The sequence below is a fragment of the Zingiber officinale genome, chromosome 3B, assembly GCF_018446385.1.
Source record: "Zingiber officinale cultivar Zhangliang chromosome 3B, Zo_v1.1, whole genome shotgun sequence".
In the NCBI taxonomy this organism is placed as follows: domain Eukaryota; kingdom Viridiplantae; phylum Streptophyta; class Magnoliopsida; order Zingiberales; family Zingiberaceae; genus Zingiber; species Zingiber officinale.
The window spans coordinates 8658201-8673646 of NC_055991.1; the positions used below are offsets into that span (position 1 = coordinate 8658201).

Genomic DNA, 15446 nt, shown 5'->3' on the forward strand with positions numbered 1-15446 from the left:
TATTTGACGGCAAGATCAGATCTTTTTCTGTCTCGCACACGCCGTTGGATGTTACAATCCCTGCGCGGAGTGCGGAGGCAGGCGGCGGCGATACCTGCGCGCGAGGGAAGAGCGTTTCAACATGGCGATGCTACTTCTCCGAAGAAGAAAGGTGGAAAAATCCTCAATTCTCTGCTCTATTTTACTTCTTCCATCTTCTTTGATACTCTTTCCGGGTATTTTGTCACTCGACGATGACTGTGAAACCCACCCTTCAAGATCCTTTTTTTTATTTTTTGGCTATTGCCGGTTCTAGGGCCGGTCGTGATTTTCTTATCACGAAGATAAAAGGTGGAAAATTGCCAATCCTATATTTTGTTATTTTTAGCGCCTTAGTGATGATTTCTGAAGCCTTTTTTATTTTTTTAGTTCTCGCTGTTTGCGAAACCCTCCAAGATCAGTTTTTTTTGCCATCGTTTGTTATTAATCCTCTTAAGAACCCTATAGGCAATTATTATCTCTCGTCTTTGGAGTCTTTGTCTTTTGACAAACCACGAGATAATAATTTGGCGTTGGCGTCACTGGTTAGCCTATAGGAGACCGCTAATAGTTTACTCAGGGAATGGCAAGTTACCAATCTTAAAAAGATAGCAAAATTGATCACCTGGCGATTGACATCCTCAAAAGGATTCTTAGTTGAATCATTATATAGAATTTTTAAAGGACAATAGGATCACACAAGAAAGAGATAAAGTCATATGGAAATTTTCAAAGCAGGAACTTTTGTATTGAATATTATCTGCCCACCGCCTGTCCAGGAGTTATACTGATCAGAAAAAGACAGCAATAGCCCCTTAATGTGCTTTCTGTAACATAGCTGCGGAAACAGAAGAATTCCTCTTTACTATCAGATACAAACAAGACATTAGGCAAAGTCGGGATGAAGAAATAATGAAGGGAAGACAATTAAAGGCTTCTTTGTTTCAATTCTTATCACAATCGAACAGTGCTAGCAAGGAATAGACAACTGATTCGTAAAATGCTATGCAAATGGACTACTTGGTACTTCAATAATTACAAAATTTTCAAAGCTGAGGTGGGTATCTATAATTACTCAGTCTCTTTATGTATCATCTGATCAGATTATTCTGAAAAACTAGATAATTATTTCACTTATTTTACATTCCTTATTGCCTATTTTGAATCCTTCCCTTCTCCATTCTTATATTCATTTCATTCTTGTGTTGAAAATGGATACTTTGGCATCCACTAGATTGCGAAAAAAATGAGGACCCAACCTTTACATCAGGCAATCACTCTCTTTCTCTTCTTAGGTATCTTCTTTGGAAAATCTCCTTTTCCCTTATGTGCTAATGTTCAAGATTGCTGCTTTATAACATTGCAAGTGGGGAGTTTGATCATCATTAATTTTGTTTTATCTGAATCCTTGGGATAAATTCTCTTGTCATTGATGATTCCTTGTACTATTTTCTCTTCCCTTTAATCTGATTCACCTTAAGACTTGCAACAATCTTTGACCAATCACATTGATAGATTATTTGGCTTACTCAAATTAGTTACAACTGTCGTCTTTCTCTATTGTTTTCACCAAGTGTTGCAGTTGTGTAATTCTTCATGTTGTCTTAATGTTTGTCTCATAGGAATACAAATTCTTTTGGGCAAAAATCAAAAGGGTGCCCCTTTTTATTGGAATCGTCAAAAGGGCACTCGCTTTTCATTTATCATCACAACAACACCCCATCTCATCTCACCCTATATTTGTTCCCGAAAATCCCCTTGTTTTTAACACTGTTGTAGCGTTTATAATTCATAGCTACTACAACATGGACACCTCAACTCTGGTCAACACTAGTAATATTATGTAGTAGCAGCTATGAACTATAGTTACCACAAGATTACACTTCATCTTGGTCAACGCTAGTCAACATTATGTTATGGCAGTTATGTACTGTAGCTACTACAATTGTGTAACAGATATGATCCATAGCTGCTACAACTATGTTTAAGTCAATTTTTTTCTATGTTGTAGCAACTATGGCTTTTTTACTGCTACAATATTGCTGAAAACAAGCATATCTTCGGGAACAAAAATGGGGTGAGGTGGGGTGGACCGCTATTTTGATGATAAATGAAAAAGAAGTGTCCTTTTGACAATTCCAATAAAAAGGCTATTTTTGCTCAATTTTTATTGGTAATTGTCTACATTTTTTCTATAACTCTTTCTCCTCTTTTTTAATTTCAGTTTTCAACTAGTAGATGTCTTGATTGCAATACTCAATTTAGTTTCACGTGGATTTATTCATTAATAAGGGGATTTAATTATCGTTATCTTGAGTATAAACGTTTTGAGCTAGAGTTGGATACAGGCTTTGGCAATTATTGTATGAAAGCATGCATATATGTAGTCTTGGTGAGGTGGTTTGGCCTATCAAGTTAATGAATTGGTTCTTTCATTTCAACTTGTTGTGACATTTAGATTTGTTTTATTCTTGATATCCCTGTCTAATTATTTGAGTCCATGTTCTTTCTATTTGCTAATTTGATAGAGAACTAATCAGTACAAATAGCAAATGGGCATTATGTTCCCTTTCTTCTTTTAAGTTAGCTATGATGTTATACATGATAGTTTTTTGCTAACCTTTTAGTGGATTGCACTCTGTTTAAGGCCATTTTTCAAGCTTCCAGCTGTCTACATGTTTTAGTTGGATTTGCGTCATATGGTTCTCAAAGAACTATCAACGTGGGACAGCCAACATCACTATCTCACCCTGAGGTATTAAGCTAAGCGTGTGCTGATTTTTTTCTCTTAGTTTTGCACTTTGGTGACCTCCATCCTCTTATTTTTACTTGTAGTTGCATGTCATTTTTAAGATTTTACTCTTTATTCTTGTGAATGTGATTCTCTTTTCATTATATTATTGTTCTTGTCTTCTTGAGTTGAAAAGCTGTATTGAATTCCAACATATATCAATGTTTCATTGCTATCCTTTTCTCTGCTAACTTTAGTTGCATGAAATGAGCAGAATTCTATAAGAAATAATAAAATATTTAGGCATTGAACTTTTGATGCATTTTTTTGAAAGAAGTTATTATCTAACATTTAAAATTTAATTGACATTTTTTTTAATGTTCCATTTGTATTGAAGAAAATTCCACTTTTAAAGCCTTTATTCATCTTTAGCATCTTTATAACTATATACTGTGTCTTCTCTTTTGGAATACGCTGTTCCTAATGTACCCAAGAATAATAATTTAGGTGTTTCTTTGGGTAGTGCCATGGTCACTTCAGAAAGCAATTTTTTTTTCCGATTAATTTTCGATGTAGTCTATTATGCCTACAGATGAAGGGGAGCCTTGGCGCAACGGTAAAGTTGTTGCTTTGTGACCAAAAGGTCACGGGTTCGAATCCTGGAAACAACCTCTTGCAAAAAACAGGGTAAGGCTGCATACAATGGATCCTTCCCCGGGACCCCGCATAGCGGGAGCTTCGTGCACCGGGCTGTCCTTTTTTCTATTATGCCTACAGACACTTATGAACATATGTAGAATGGTTAAATAGAGGAGAACTTCCCACTTCTAGGTTTGGAGTGGTTCTGGGATGGACCCAAAGGTTCTTAAATCCTCATCCTATGCAACATGCCTAGATCAACTAAGCCAGCCTAATGGAGATATACACGTTGTTTTTATGCTACATTGTAAATTTCAAAATAATTCATTTAAAGTCTAGTTTCAACTATCGTTTGTTCGTTCTTTAGTAATGAGAATGATTCTTTTCTTAGTAGTTATAAATTGGTAACTCCTTTCTCTTTACAAGTTACTAGGTGAAGATGAAATCACACCAGGGATTGCAACCGATGAGTATATTTCAAGAAGAAAAAAACTTGTGGAGTTGCTTCCAGAAAAGAGCTTGGCTATAATTGCCTCTGCTCCTGTGAAAATGATGACGGATGTGGTGCCATATCCATTTAGACAAGATGCTGATTACCTTTATATTACAGGCTGCTTGCAACCTGGTGGCATCGCAGTGTTAGGTGAAGAATGTGGCCTATGTATGTTTATGCCTGATCCAGATCCAGATGTAAGATTTAATATATCTTTCATCATTTTATTCCCATCTTTGGTAGCTCCTTTGGTGCTTTTAACAGAGGTATCTTTTATTGTGCTGTCTAGAGTCATCAACTTTTTGCTGGGTAGTGTGTTGTCAATTGCTCAGGCGCAGAGCTTGTTTGTAATGTAGCTAAGATATTCTTTATTGTATTTGATACATTAGTTCACAATGAAACTGTAAATTTGTCTGATAATTCCACGTTGTATTGTCCAATATATAGCTAGATAGGGTGTAGAGAATTATGTTATGGAGCTAACAAACAGTTTGTTACCTTTAGATTGCAATAGACAAGTTGTAATATTACCTTCTTTTGCTGAATTAATGTTTTCAATGTGTTTCCAATGTTTAGCATTGTTTCCTTATTGAATTTGTCCATTTCAAAGATATGAAATCGATCCATGTGTTTCCTTGTTCAGTTGCAATTGAATCTTTTGTTCATGTCTTGTCACCTGGATGTATGTGTCTAATTGGAAGTTTCCTTGTACCTTGTATTAGAGATTCCATCTATTTTCTGCAGATACAATTATCTGACCTCATTTTCTGGGTTCCTTTTTTGCTTGGTGAAAAATGTATTCAATATTCAACAGGATGCTGCTTGGCAAGGTCCTGTTTCTGGAGTGGAAGCCGCCTTTGAATTTTTTAAGGCTGATAAAGCATTTCCATTGAGTCAGATGCACAAGGTCTGTTCTGCATTGTGTACATATATATTTGTATGATAGCATCTGATAGAATCTATGAATGTATAACATAGAAAGTCACAATTGCTTTACTCTGTTTGGAACATTTGTGAGAAATTATACTGTTTTCTTTGACAGCATCTTCTAGTAAATTTTGTACTTTACCATCCACTAAAGTATTGATGGAGAGCAAATAGTAGTGCATTGTTTGATCCATTCCATATCATAGGAGATTGGAAAATTCCAATAATAGTAATAAAAATCCTGTTGGCATCAATGTCAATTGTATTGTAGTTTTTTTCTCTTGGCATGGAGGCTCAATCTGCCAGAAAAGAGGTTAATGCAGTATGATGCCTTGTGCATTCTGATAAAACTTCTATATTTCCTCTTTTCTCTTTTAGCTTATCTGGTAAATTGAGAAAATGAATTGATGAGGCTATGCATATCCTTGCCTCAAAAGCAACTTCTTCAATATATACATTTACTTAACTGTTAATCACGACAGGGAATCTTTATAAACTTATTGCTTCTTGGTAGCAGATTCTTCCTCAAATGATGGGACGTGCATCAAGATTGTTCCATAACGTGAAGACAGCATCCCCATCTTATATGCATCTGGAGCCCTTCCATAGAGCAACTTCAGAAAACAAAGTTAAAGATCTTTCATTTTATACTCATGAAATACGATGGATAAAGTCTTCATCCGAGCTCAAGTTGATGAGGGCATCAGCCTCGATTGCATGCCAGGTATCCTTTTTTACTTGTATAGATTGATCTTTCAGCAACTTGATTGAGATATGAGCCCAATAACTCTTTTTTTTTATGCGACTTTTTTAACAGTAAGTTCAACAAGTTAATCCATTTGTTTTTTAGTCTATATATTCTGCAACATAGAATCAGTGTGATAGCGGTGACAAGTAATGCAGCAGCTTGTGCAGTGTGGAGATATGCTAGTTTCGGGCCATTGCCAAAGATATAATTTATTTTAGTTTAGAATAACAACCCATCCAAGATCTATATGATCCACTAATCACAATTCATTTTTCTCCATGTGACTATCTTAGATAAGGGTGAGCAAAAATTCCGTTAAACTGACTGAACCGACTGAATTTAAAAATTCAGTTAGGTTATTTCAGAATTTTATTTTATTTTAAAAAAATCAATTATTTCAGGTTATTTAGTTCAGTTTCGGCTTTAAAGTTTCTTATTTGGTTAGACCGAATAAACTGAACTAAGCCTTTAAAATCCCTAATTTGCTAATCCCGTCACCCATTCGCTTGTGATTCCCCTGATCACGACTCCCAACTCCCCTCATCTTCTCTCCCGACCCCCTCCTCTTTGTCTTTCTCGTCGCCCTCCCCTCCTCTCCGCCACTCTCGTCGACAGTCCTAGCGTGTTCGCCTCTTGAAGTCGAAGCGCCCGCCCCTCCCCTCCTCAGCTTGGACTTGATAGCATCGGCGATGCTTGTGCCGCAGGTTCTGCGGTTGAGCTCAAGGTAGTTAGCAGTCGCCCCAGCATAGACTAGCACTGACATCTCCCCTTGTTCAAGCAATCCTCCCAGTAGGGCAGTGCCAGATTCTTTCCATCTTCCCAAACCCTAATCTCATTCTCCCCTCCCCTCACGCTATTTGGTCAGAAGGGATTGTTTGATTGATTAATTTGTTAGTCTTGGTTCTGATTTGTGTGGAAAAAAAATCTTTTGATGATTGTAGTTTTGATCAAAACCGAAATCGATTAGTTCAGAAAAATTTTGGTTTGTTCGATTTTGATTAATTCGGTTCGGTCGGTTTGATTTTGAACCGAATGCTCAGTCCTAATCTTAGAAACCAAAGAATTGCCGTGAATACATGATTGGTTTAAGTTCACTCTGATAATAATTATCATGATCCACTTGGATGAGAGAATCACCCATTAACTTCTTAGGTCTAACTATTAGCACAAAATTCTTAAACCCAAGTTAATAGTAGCTATTCATGTAAACTTATAAAATCTCTTTATTACCTCCACAACTCACCATACAACATCAACAATCAAGCCTTTTCCCACTAGGTGGGGTCGGCACCCCCACAACTCACCATATAAAACTAAATTGAGGTCACAAAATTCAAGCAAGACATGTATCATTTTTTATTTAGTTATAAAGTTCATGTATAGAAAAAGGGTTGATTTGCTGCAAAAGTTTGAAAACAGTAATGGACCAAGGAATTTTTATTAGGAGGTGATTTTTTTTTTTACTATTTATTTTTTTGTTAAACATAAAGTTCATGTATAGGAAGGGGAGCCTTGTGCAACGGTAAAGTTGTTGCCATGTGACCAAAAGGTTTTAGGGTTCGAATCCTGTAAACAGCCTCTTGCAAAAAGCAGGGTAAGACTGCGTACAATGAATCCTTCCCCGGGACTCCGCATGACTGGAGCTTCGTGCACCGGACTGCCTTTTTTTTTTTTTATAAAGTTCATGTATAGAAAGGGGGTAATTTGCAGCAAAAGCTTGAAAACAGTAATTGACCAAGGAATTTTTATTAGGAGGTGAACTTTTTTTACTATTTATTTTTTTTGTTAAACATAAAGTTAGGTTTCTTTTTAATCCTTGCGATCTACTTGATTTGGTCCTAAAAGATTGTTATAGGTAAAAAAAAGTTAACATAAGAAATTCTGTATTTTGTAAATTTATTTATTTATAGTTCACAAACCACATCAAATAATTAAAGAATATTAATCTTCCACTAACTACAACCATATTTTGGTAGCAAAGAATTTTGAAAGTGAGTCTCTCTATTGCATAACGCTTAAGAAAAATTATAATATTAAAAAAATAGGCTTTCAGGCGTCTTTCATTTTTGAGGAGACAAAAATAGAATTATACTAGAATCAATTATCAGAGTTGGAAACAGTGCGGGTCCAAGTTCATGGAATATAAATTAATGGATTAAAACATGTATGCTGAATGTAGTGCAAATATGAATTCTTTTAGAATATGATGACTTCAGTGCCTATTTTACAGATTTGATCTTATGCTTGATGTGCTTTGTGCTATTGTGCAATTTTATAATCTATTTAGGAATGAATTGAACATAATGTTTTAAAGCTTATCTTATTTAATAAGCAAGATTGATGTCTCATTGTGCTACAAATTCTATTTCCAGAATGGATTAATCTAAACTCTGGTCCACTCTAAATTTAATACTATATTCTCTTTTCTGTGAAATGCTTGAGAGAAAAATGTATGATTGCATTATATTATGATCGTTGTTTTAAATCCTTTATCATGACTACTCTGATTGAAGAATGGTTTTCTTCTTGAAACATGTTGACTTGATCTCCAAAAAAAATTGTCCGTCGTCATTATATAAGTATTTTTCATTTTTCTCTAGTCATTATTGCAAACTATGTTGCTTTCAAGAGTATTTCCAGAAGAGAGCAAGTTGTCAGCCAAAGTTGAATATGAGTGCAAGATAAGAGGCGCCCAAAGAATGGCGTAAGCTTTCTTTTTACTAAATTTTCTCGAGATCCATTTATGATTTGCATGAGTGTTAGTGATTATTCATGGAACCCTTTCGAGAAACTAATCTTAGTGCTGATATATCTTGTAGTTATATTATTGCCAATTTGAATTCCTATAATAGCTAGAAAGTTTCTGGTTCTTCTGACTGACGGTTCCTTGTCATATTATTGCAAACTGTCCAATGGTTTCTTTGCTGCTCGTCATGATATCCATTTTAGGAAGATGCAGCAAACTAGGATCTATTGTTTCAAAAGCATGCTCTGTGAATTCTTTTATCTACAAAGTACAAACTAATGCACATTAATCATTCAATCCTATCATTAAGAAGTGAAAGACACCTTTCTCACTCATTTCTATATGTAAGCAAACTGCAGCTTATGCTAAATTAGGATTTTCTACTTTTCAGTCTCTTGAACACATGTAAGATCCAAACTCTCCAGATGTTTAGGCCTATCTATTTAGGGTGAAAGACACCATTGTTTCTCATTTATGTACCTAACAAACTGTAGCTTGTACTAGTTTATGATTTACTAGTTCCATTGGTTTTCAGATAGTTGATGTTTTAGGAAGATGCCTCCTATTCCAGGTGTATTTAGATCTAGAGACTTGTTCTGTATTCATGTTTAGGTACTAGAGGTCTTTACTGCATGATCACATACATCATCATACATGCATAAATGCCTTTTGTTTTCTGGACAGTACTCATGTTTTGTTGTTTCACTATTCTTCAGGTTCCATCCTGTAGTAGGTGGTGGTGCAAATGGAAGCATTATACACTACTCACGAAATGACCAAAAAGTAAGGTTACTTTATTCTCATTCATTGAATATCCACCTGTGTTTCTAATCTTAGTGAACAGAGCTTTAATGTTTAAAGATTGACAGATTAGAGCTGGGGATTTTGTACTAATGGATATTGGTTGTGAATTACATGGTTACTTAAGTGACTTAACTCGCACCTGGCCTACTTGTGGTAGCTTTAATTCTGCTCAGGTAACACTGCATGTACTTTCTAATAATTTAGAAATTGTCTTTATTGCCATTTCTTCTTCCTTCTGGTTTTAATTGTTTATCTTTCTGCATTGATTGGATCTTGTGAGCTTTTATTACTGATATTGTTTCTAGTTGGTGAGTTAGAAGCATCATATCATGACAATAATGATAAGCCATGTTATGGTCAGCTGCATGGACATTTTTCTATGATTAAACTCGTTCTAAGGTCATATTTGTAGTTATGCTGGATTCATTTTAATGGCATCTCTTTATCCTTGTATCTCTATCTCTGATTAACATCATCTATGCACATTTGATTGTTTTCCTTTTCAGTTTGTAGTTGATTTTTTTTACTGCAAATTGAATGTTTTTAAATGATCTTGTGAATCTTTATTACTAAATGTTGCTTATAATGAGTTAAAATTATCATGTCATGACAGTAATGATAAGCCATGTTATGGTCTGCTACATGGACATTATTCTGCAATTTAGCTCAATATAAGGTCATATTGGTAGTTTTACTGGATTCATTTTAACGGCCTCTCTTGACCCTTGTATCTTTGTCTAACTAGTATAAATCTATTCATATTTGGTTGCTTTTCAATATGCCTATTCCATTTAATTGTTGGAGGTGCCTTCTACCGAGATGGTAATCTAACTCAGTATTTTTATTCTGCTACGCTGTTATTATTTATGTCTTTACTACCCACTCACATAAAGCATGGTTGGCCAAAATAATTTTTGTAAAATTGCTTTGGACCCTCAGGATCAGAGGTGATTGCAAATGGCTCCAAATCATTTTTCATTTTAATCATCCACTTCTTGTCTGAGGAATGATATATTTAGTAAAATCCTTTACCATCAAAAGTTTCTAATTTTTTTTTTACTTGCAATGTGTAGGATTGTAGACGTGCTAGAGGAGAGAGGGGTGAATAACACTCGTGGCTAATTCGTTCGTTTTGTAAAATACACATAATACACAGTGGAATAAAGAGACAAAGCGCACAATCGTAAACACCAAGAGTTACTTGGTTCGGAGCATGCGGGGATTCTTACTCCAAGGCCTGCACGTAAGACTGCTTTCGATGGGCAATCGCTATAAGTTCGGAAAGCTTTACAAAGAAATAATACAAGTACGAAGCTTTACAAATATGAATTACAACTTGTTACCGACGACTTGGTGAAATCAATCTTCTGGCTTTGATCGTCGTCGGAGCAGCGTTTAGACGTTCCAGAGTGCGCACAGTTGTTTGTTCTTGATCTCAGAAAGGTGTTCTCAGTGTTGTTCTCGAAGCTGCTAGTCGACCCTCCTTTTATAGCCGAGGTAGACCTGATCCAGATCCACTGATCTTGGGATCAGTCTTTGACCCGACTATGATCGGTCGACCGATCCAGGTGTTCGGTCGACTGAACCCTCTGAACCTGCCCAGCCTCTCGTCCACATGCTTCTGCCGCCTGAATAAATCTTCGTTCGGTTGACCGATCCCGCTTACCTCGCTAGTCTATCTGATTTTATCCACCCAGCTCGACCAGGTCACAACTTATCCTCAGTTCGGTCGACTGATCCCTCGATCGAACTCAGTCTGCTATAATGAGGTTCGGTCGACCGATCAAGGTTGAATCTAACCCTACATAAAATGTTAGTTTTCTGTAAAACAGAGTTAGCACATAGCAGATAATATGTAAATAAATTTTTTTGATAACCTTCGGACTGTCCGGTTTTGACTTTGGATTTTCTCTGGAAATCCTAGGTCTAACCGACGCTTACTGTTCTCTCACAGGGGAACGTGTCCTCACCTACTCCTCTCAGGAGAAGTTACCTGTTGCCAGACCGGTCCTCCAGACCAATTGGACTTTCCGCCTAGGGTTACTACCCCCTAGGACCTAGGGTTATCACCTCTAGGATTTTTCATAACCTAGGGTTACCACCCCTAGGACTTAGGGTTACCACCCCTAGGGTTTCCACCTGCCTAACCGCAGCTAGGACTTTTCATCATCTAGGGTTACCGCCCCCTAGGACCTAGGGTTACCTCATCTAGGGTTTTCCACCTGCCTAGAATCCACTAGGACTTTTGCCTAAGACAACTTAAGGCTTTCCTGCAAGCTCAATCAATCTTATTAGATCACAATACAACTTAACTTTGGACCCTTTGACATAATCAAAACCCAGGTTCGATCGTCTGATGCTTCTCGCACCAACAATCTCTCCCTTTTTGATTATGGCAACACGGTTCAAAGTTAAGTAAAACATAATAATAAATAAAGGAATTTAAGCATGAGCATAAATATAATAATTTGAAAAAAACCTCCCTTATGCTCCCCCTTTCATAAAAATTATGTTTAACTTTTAACTTTTAACTTTTAACTTTTCTCTTCTCGTTTGACATATATCAAAAAGGAGAGAAGGTTGTTTGAAAACAAAGTTTTTTACTTTTAAGCTCCCTTGAAGGGTAGCATTTAAAAAACTTAGTTAAACTTAGCTTTGAAAATAATTGCTTTGAAAAAATACTTAGCTAAATTAGAAATGCTTTGAAAATACTTACATTTTTAACAAAGACTTAGCTAAACTTAAGCTTTGAAAATTACTTAACCAAAAAAAACTTAGCTAATCTCAAGCTTTGAAACTGTCTTAGCCTTTTCCAAAAAATAACTTAGCTACATTTTAGCTTTGAAAATAATTGTTTTAAAAAACACTTAGCTAAAGTAAAAACGCTTTATTAAATATTTAGCTTTTTAAAAAGAAATTTGATAAACACTTAGCTTAAAAACAATTTTGATAAACATTAGCTTTAAAAAGATTTTGTTAAACTAAAAAAAATTGTCTTTTCAAAAGTAAATAAATATTCAAAAATTAGTTAAAAAAAACTGAATTTTCTTTTTCAAAAATATTTTAACTTTTAATGGAAAAATTTAACTTGGAAATTTTGAAAAAGAAATATTTTAATGGAACAATTTAACTTTGAAATTTTGAAAAAGAATACTTTAACTTTCAAAGATATTTAATCCTTAACTTGGCTCCTTTCACTCCCCCTTGATTAATGCCAAAAATTTCTTTTAAGCTTTAGAGTCCTAGAATCCAAGCATGAGTGTTAGAAAGAAATTCAACATAAACATCTTTCTTAATAAAATGTCTAACCTTTAGCTACTAGTTATTTACCATGAGGTAGTAGCTTTCACTAGGTTAGTCAAATTAAGTAGATGGTCCAGTTAGTTTGACTAAACATGGATAACTTAACTTGATTGATTTAACTTGGTATTTATCGTCCAGACTTATGTTGATGCATAGATATAAATATTCTGAAGTTTAGGCAGTACCCTATGCATTTCACACCATTCTAAATGTTTTTCATACACAAGGAAGGTAATCTTAGTGTGCTTGTGAGATACTCTTGCTGAGACTTAGGGGAACTTGCAAAAAATTAGAATTTCGAAAATATTTTTCCTAGAATTTTAAAATCAAACAAAAAAAAAAATATAACTATTGAAATAACAATAGTATAGAGGAATATTTTTGAAAGTAAACTCTATTCTACTAAACACATCCCTATTTGTCTTCTAAGTGCTTTGAACTCAAGTTCAGGTAAGGGTTTTGTGAAAATGTCAGCCAGGTTTGACTTGAACTTAACATAGTTAAGTACAATGTCACCTTTAGCTACATGATTCCTTACAAAGTGATGATTTACTTCTATGTGTTTAGTCCTTGAGTGGTGGATTGGATTTTTGGTTAAGTTAATTGAATTTATATTATCAATTGAATTTTTTGTATTTTTATATTCTAATTGATAGTCCTTTAAGGTATGCATCATCCATAATAGTTGAGATGCACATTCCCTCATGCCTATGTACTCTGCTTTAGTAGTCGATAAAGCAACACAGTGTTGTTTTCTGCTTGACCAATTTACTAAGCACTGACCTAGAAATTGACAGCTTCCACTTGTGCTTTTTCTATCTAGTTTGCACCCGGTATAGTCTGAGTCAGAATAGCCAACTAGGTCAAAAGTGCTAGTCCTAGGGTACCAAAGTCCTACATTTAGGGTTCCCTTAATGTATCTAAGTATTCTTTTAACATTTGTTAGGTGTGATTCTTTTAGACAAGATTGCTACCTTGCACACATACCTACTGTAAATAGAATATCAGGTCGACTTGCAGTTAGGTATAGTAGACTCCCTATTGCACTTCGATAATATTTTAAATCTACTGGTTTTCCTTCTAAATGAGAGTCAATTTTGACATTAGTTGCCATTGGAGTATTTATATTTTTAGAATTTTCCATGCTAAACTTTTTAATTAATTCCTTAGCATATTTATTTGAAAAATATATATTCCTTCTTTTGTTTAATTTGTAAGTCTAAGAAAAAGTTAAGTTCTCCTACTAAGCTCATTTCAAATTCACTTTCCATTAATTTAGTAAAATCTTTTAAAAACTTAGTATTGGTTGAGCAAAAAATTATGTCATCTACATAAATTTGAGCTATAAAGATATCTTTTTCTAAGGTTTTAACAAATAAAGTTTGATCTATATGTCCTTGGTTAAATCCTTTGGATATTAGATAAGTTGATAGATGTTCATACTAAGCCCTAGGTGTTTGTTTTAGTCCATATAAGACTTTCTTTAACCTAAAGACATGGTTTGGGCGGTCCAAATCCTCAAATTCTGGGAGTTGATTTACATACACTTTTTCCTTGATGAACCCATTTAAGAATGCAGATTTTACATCCATTTGGTATAACTTGAATCCTTTATGTGTTGCATAGGCAAACTGCATCCTTATAGATTCAAGTCTGGCTATGGGTGCATAGGTTTCATAATAATCTAATCATTCTACTTGGCTGAACCCTTTTGATACTAGCCTTGCTTTATTTCTTACTATTTCGCCCTTGTCATCCAATTTATTTCTAAATACCCATTTAGTGTTAACTATGGATTTATTTATGGGTTTAGGTACCAGTTTCCAAACTTGGTTTCTTTCAAATGGGGCTAACTCCTCTTGCATTGCTAATATCCAGTCTGGGTCAGGTAAGGTTTCTTTTATAGTCTTGGTTTCAATTTTAGAAATAAGGGCTATTTTACTTAGGTTTTTATAGGATGATCTAGTTCGAACTCTTAGGGTTGGGTCACCCAAAATTTGGTCAGATGGGTGGTTGGAACTTATTCTTGAAGGTCTTATATCAGGATCAACAACTGATTCTTATGATTCTTTAGGTTTAATTTTAATATCTTCATCATGTTCTATGTTTCTTGTATTAATATTTTCTGTATTTTGATTGATATTTTCATTTATTGAATTAGGTAAGTTATTTTCTTTATCAAAAATCACATTAGTTGTTTCTTCAACTTTTAGGGTATCTTTGTTATAGACTCTATAAGTACTACTTGTTGCGGAGTACCCTAAAAAGATTTCTGTTGTTGATTTTGATGTAAATTTTTCTAAGTAGTCCTTAGTGTTTAAAATGTGGACTTTACATCCAAACACCTTTAAATAATTTAAGTTAGGGATTTTATTATAATATATTTTATATGGAGTTTTATTTTGAAATTTATTTATTAATATTTTATTTTGAATGTAACATGCCGTATTTATTGCTTCGGTCCAGAATTGATTATTTAGGTTGTATTCGTTTAACATAGTTCTAGCGGCTTGTAGTGTTCTGTTTTTTCGTTCTACTAGACCATTTTGTTGGGGGGTTTTAGGACATGAAAATTTATGATTGTAGCCATTTGTTTGGCACAATTCATTAAACCTATGATTGTCAAATTCCCCTCCATGGTCACTTCTAATTCTTTTAATTTTAGTATCTTTTTCATTTTCTATTAACTTGCAAAAAGATTTAAAGATTTCGTAAGTTTTATCTTTTGTTTTTAGAAATTTTACTCAAGTAAATATTGAGTAATCATCAATTATAACTAAGCAATATTGGTTTTTGCTTAGTGACTTGGCTCCATGTGAATCAAATAGGTCTAAGTGTAGGAGCTCAAGTATTGAGTTAGTTCTATTTAGGTTGGTTAACTTGTGGGTTGACTTAGTTTGTTTACCCTGTTGACAAGCATTACAGATTGTATTTTCTAAATTTTTTAATTTGGGTAAACCTCTAATTACGTCATTTTGACTTATTTTTGAAATGAGTCTGATATGAGTGTGACCCAGTCTTCTGTGCCACAACTTAG

At 34.6% G+C, this 15446-nt stretch overlaps 1 protein-coding gene across 1 annotated transcript in view; it reads left to right on the top strand.

Moving 5' to 3' along the window:
- The window catches only part of LOC122055815 (intermediate cleaving peptidase 55, mitochondrial-like), a 23231-nt gene continuing 7785 nt past the window's right edge, over positions 1 to 15446 (top strand). Inside the window, exons 1-8 of the mRNA XM_042617453.1 lie at positions 1 to 151; positions 2666 to 2773; positions 3815 to 4078; positions 4696 to 4788; positions 5326 to 5532; positions 8157 to 8260; positions 9019 to 9085; positions 9172 to 9279. Coding sequence (XP_042473387.1) covers positions 122 to 151; positions 2666 to 2773; positions 3815 to 4078; positions 4696 to 4788; positions 5326 to 5532; positions 8157 to 8260; positions 9019 to 9085; positions 9172 to 9279 — 981 coding nt within the window. The 5' untranslated portion in view covers positions 1 to 121. The remainder of the gene's footprint in view (positions 152 to 2665; positions 2774 to 3814; positions 4079 to 4695; positions 4789 to 5325; positions 5533 to 8156; positions 8261 to 9018; positions 9086 to 9171; positions 9280 to 15446) is intronic.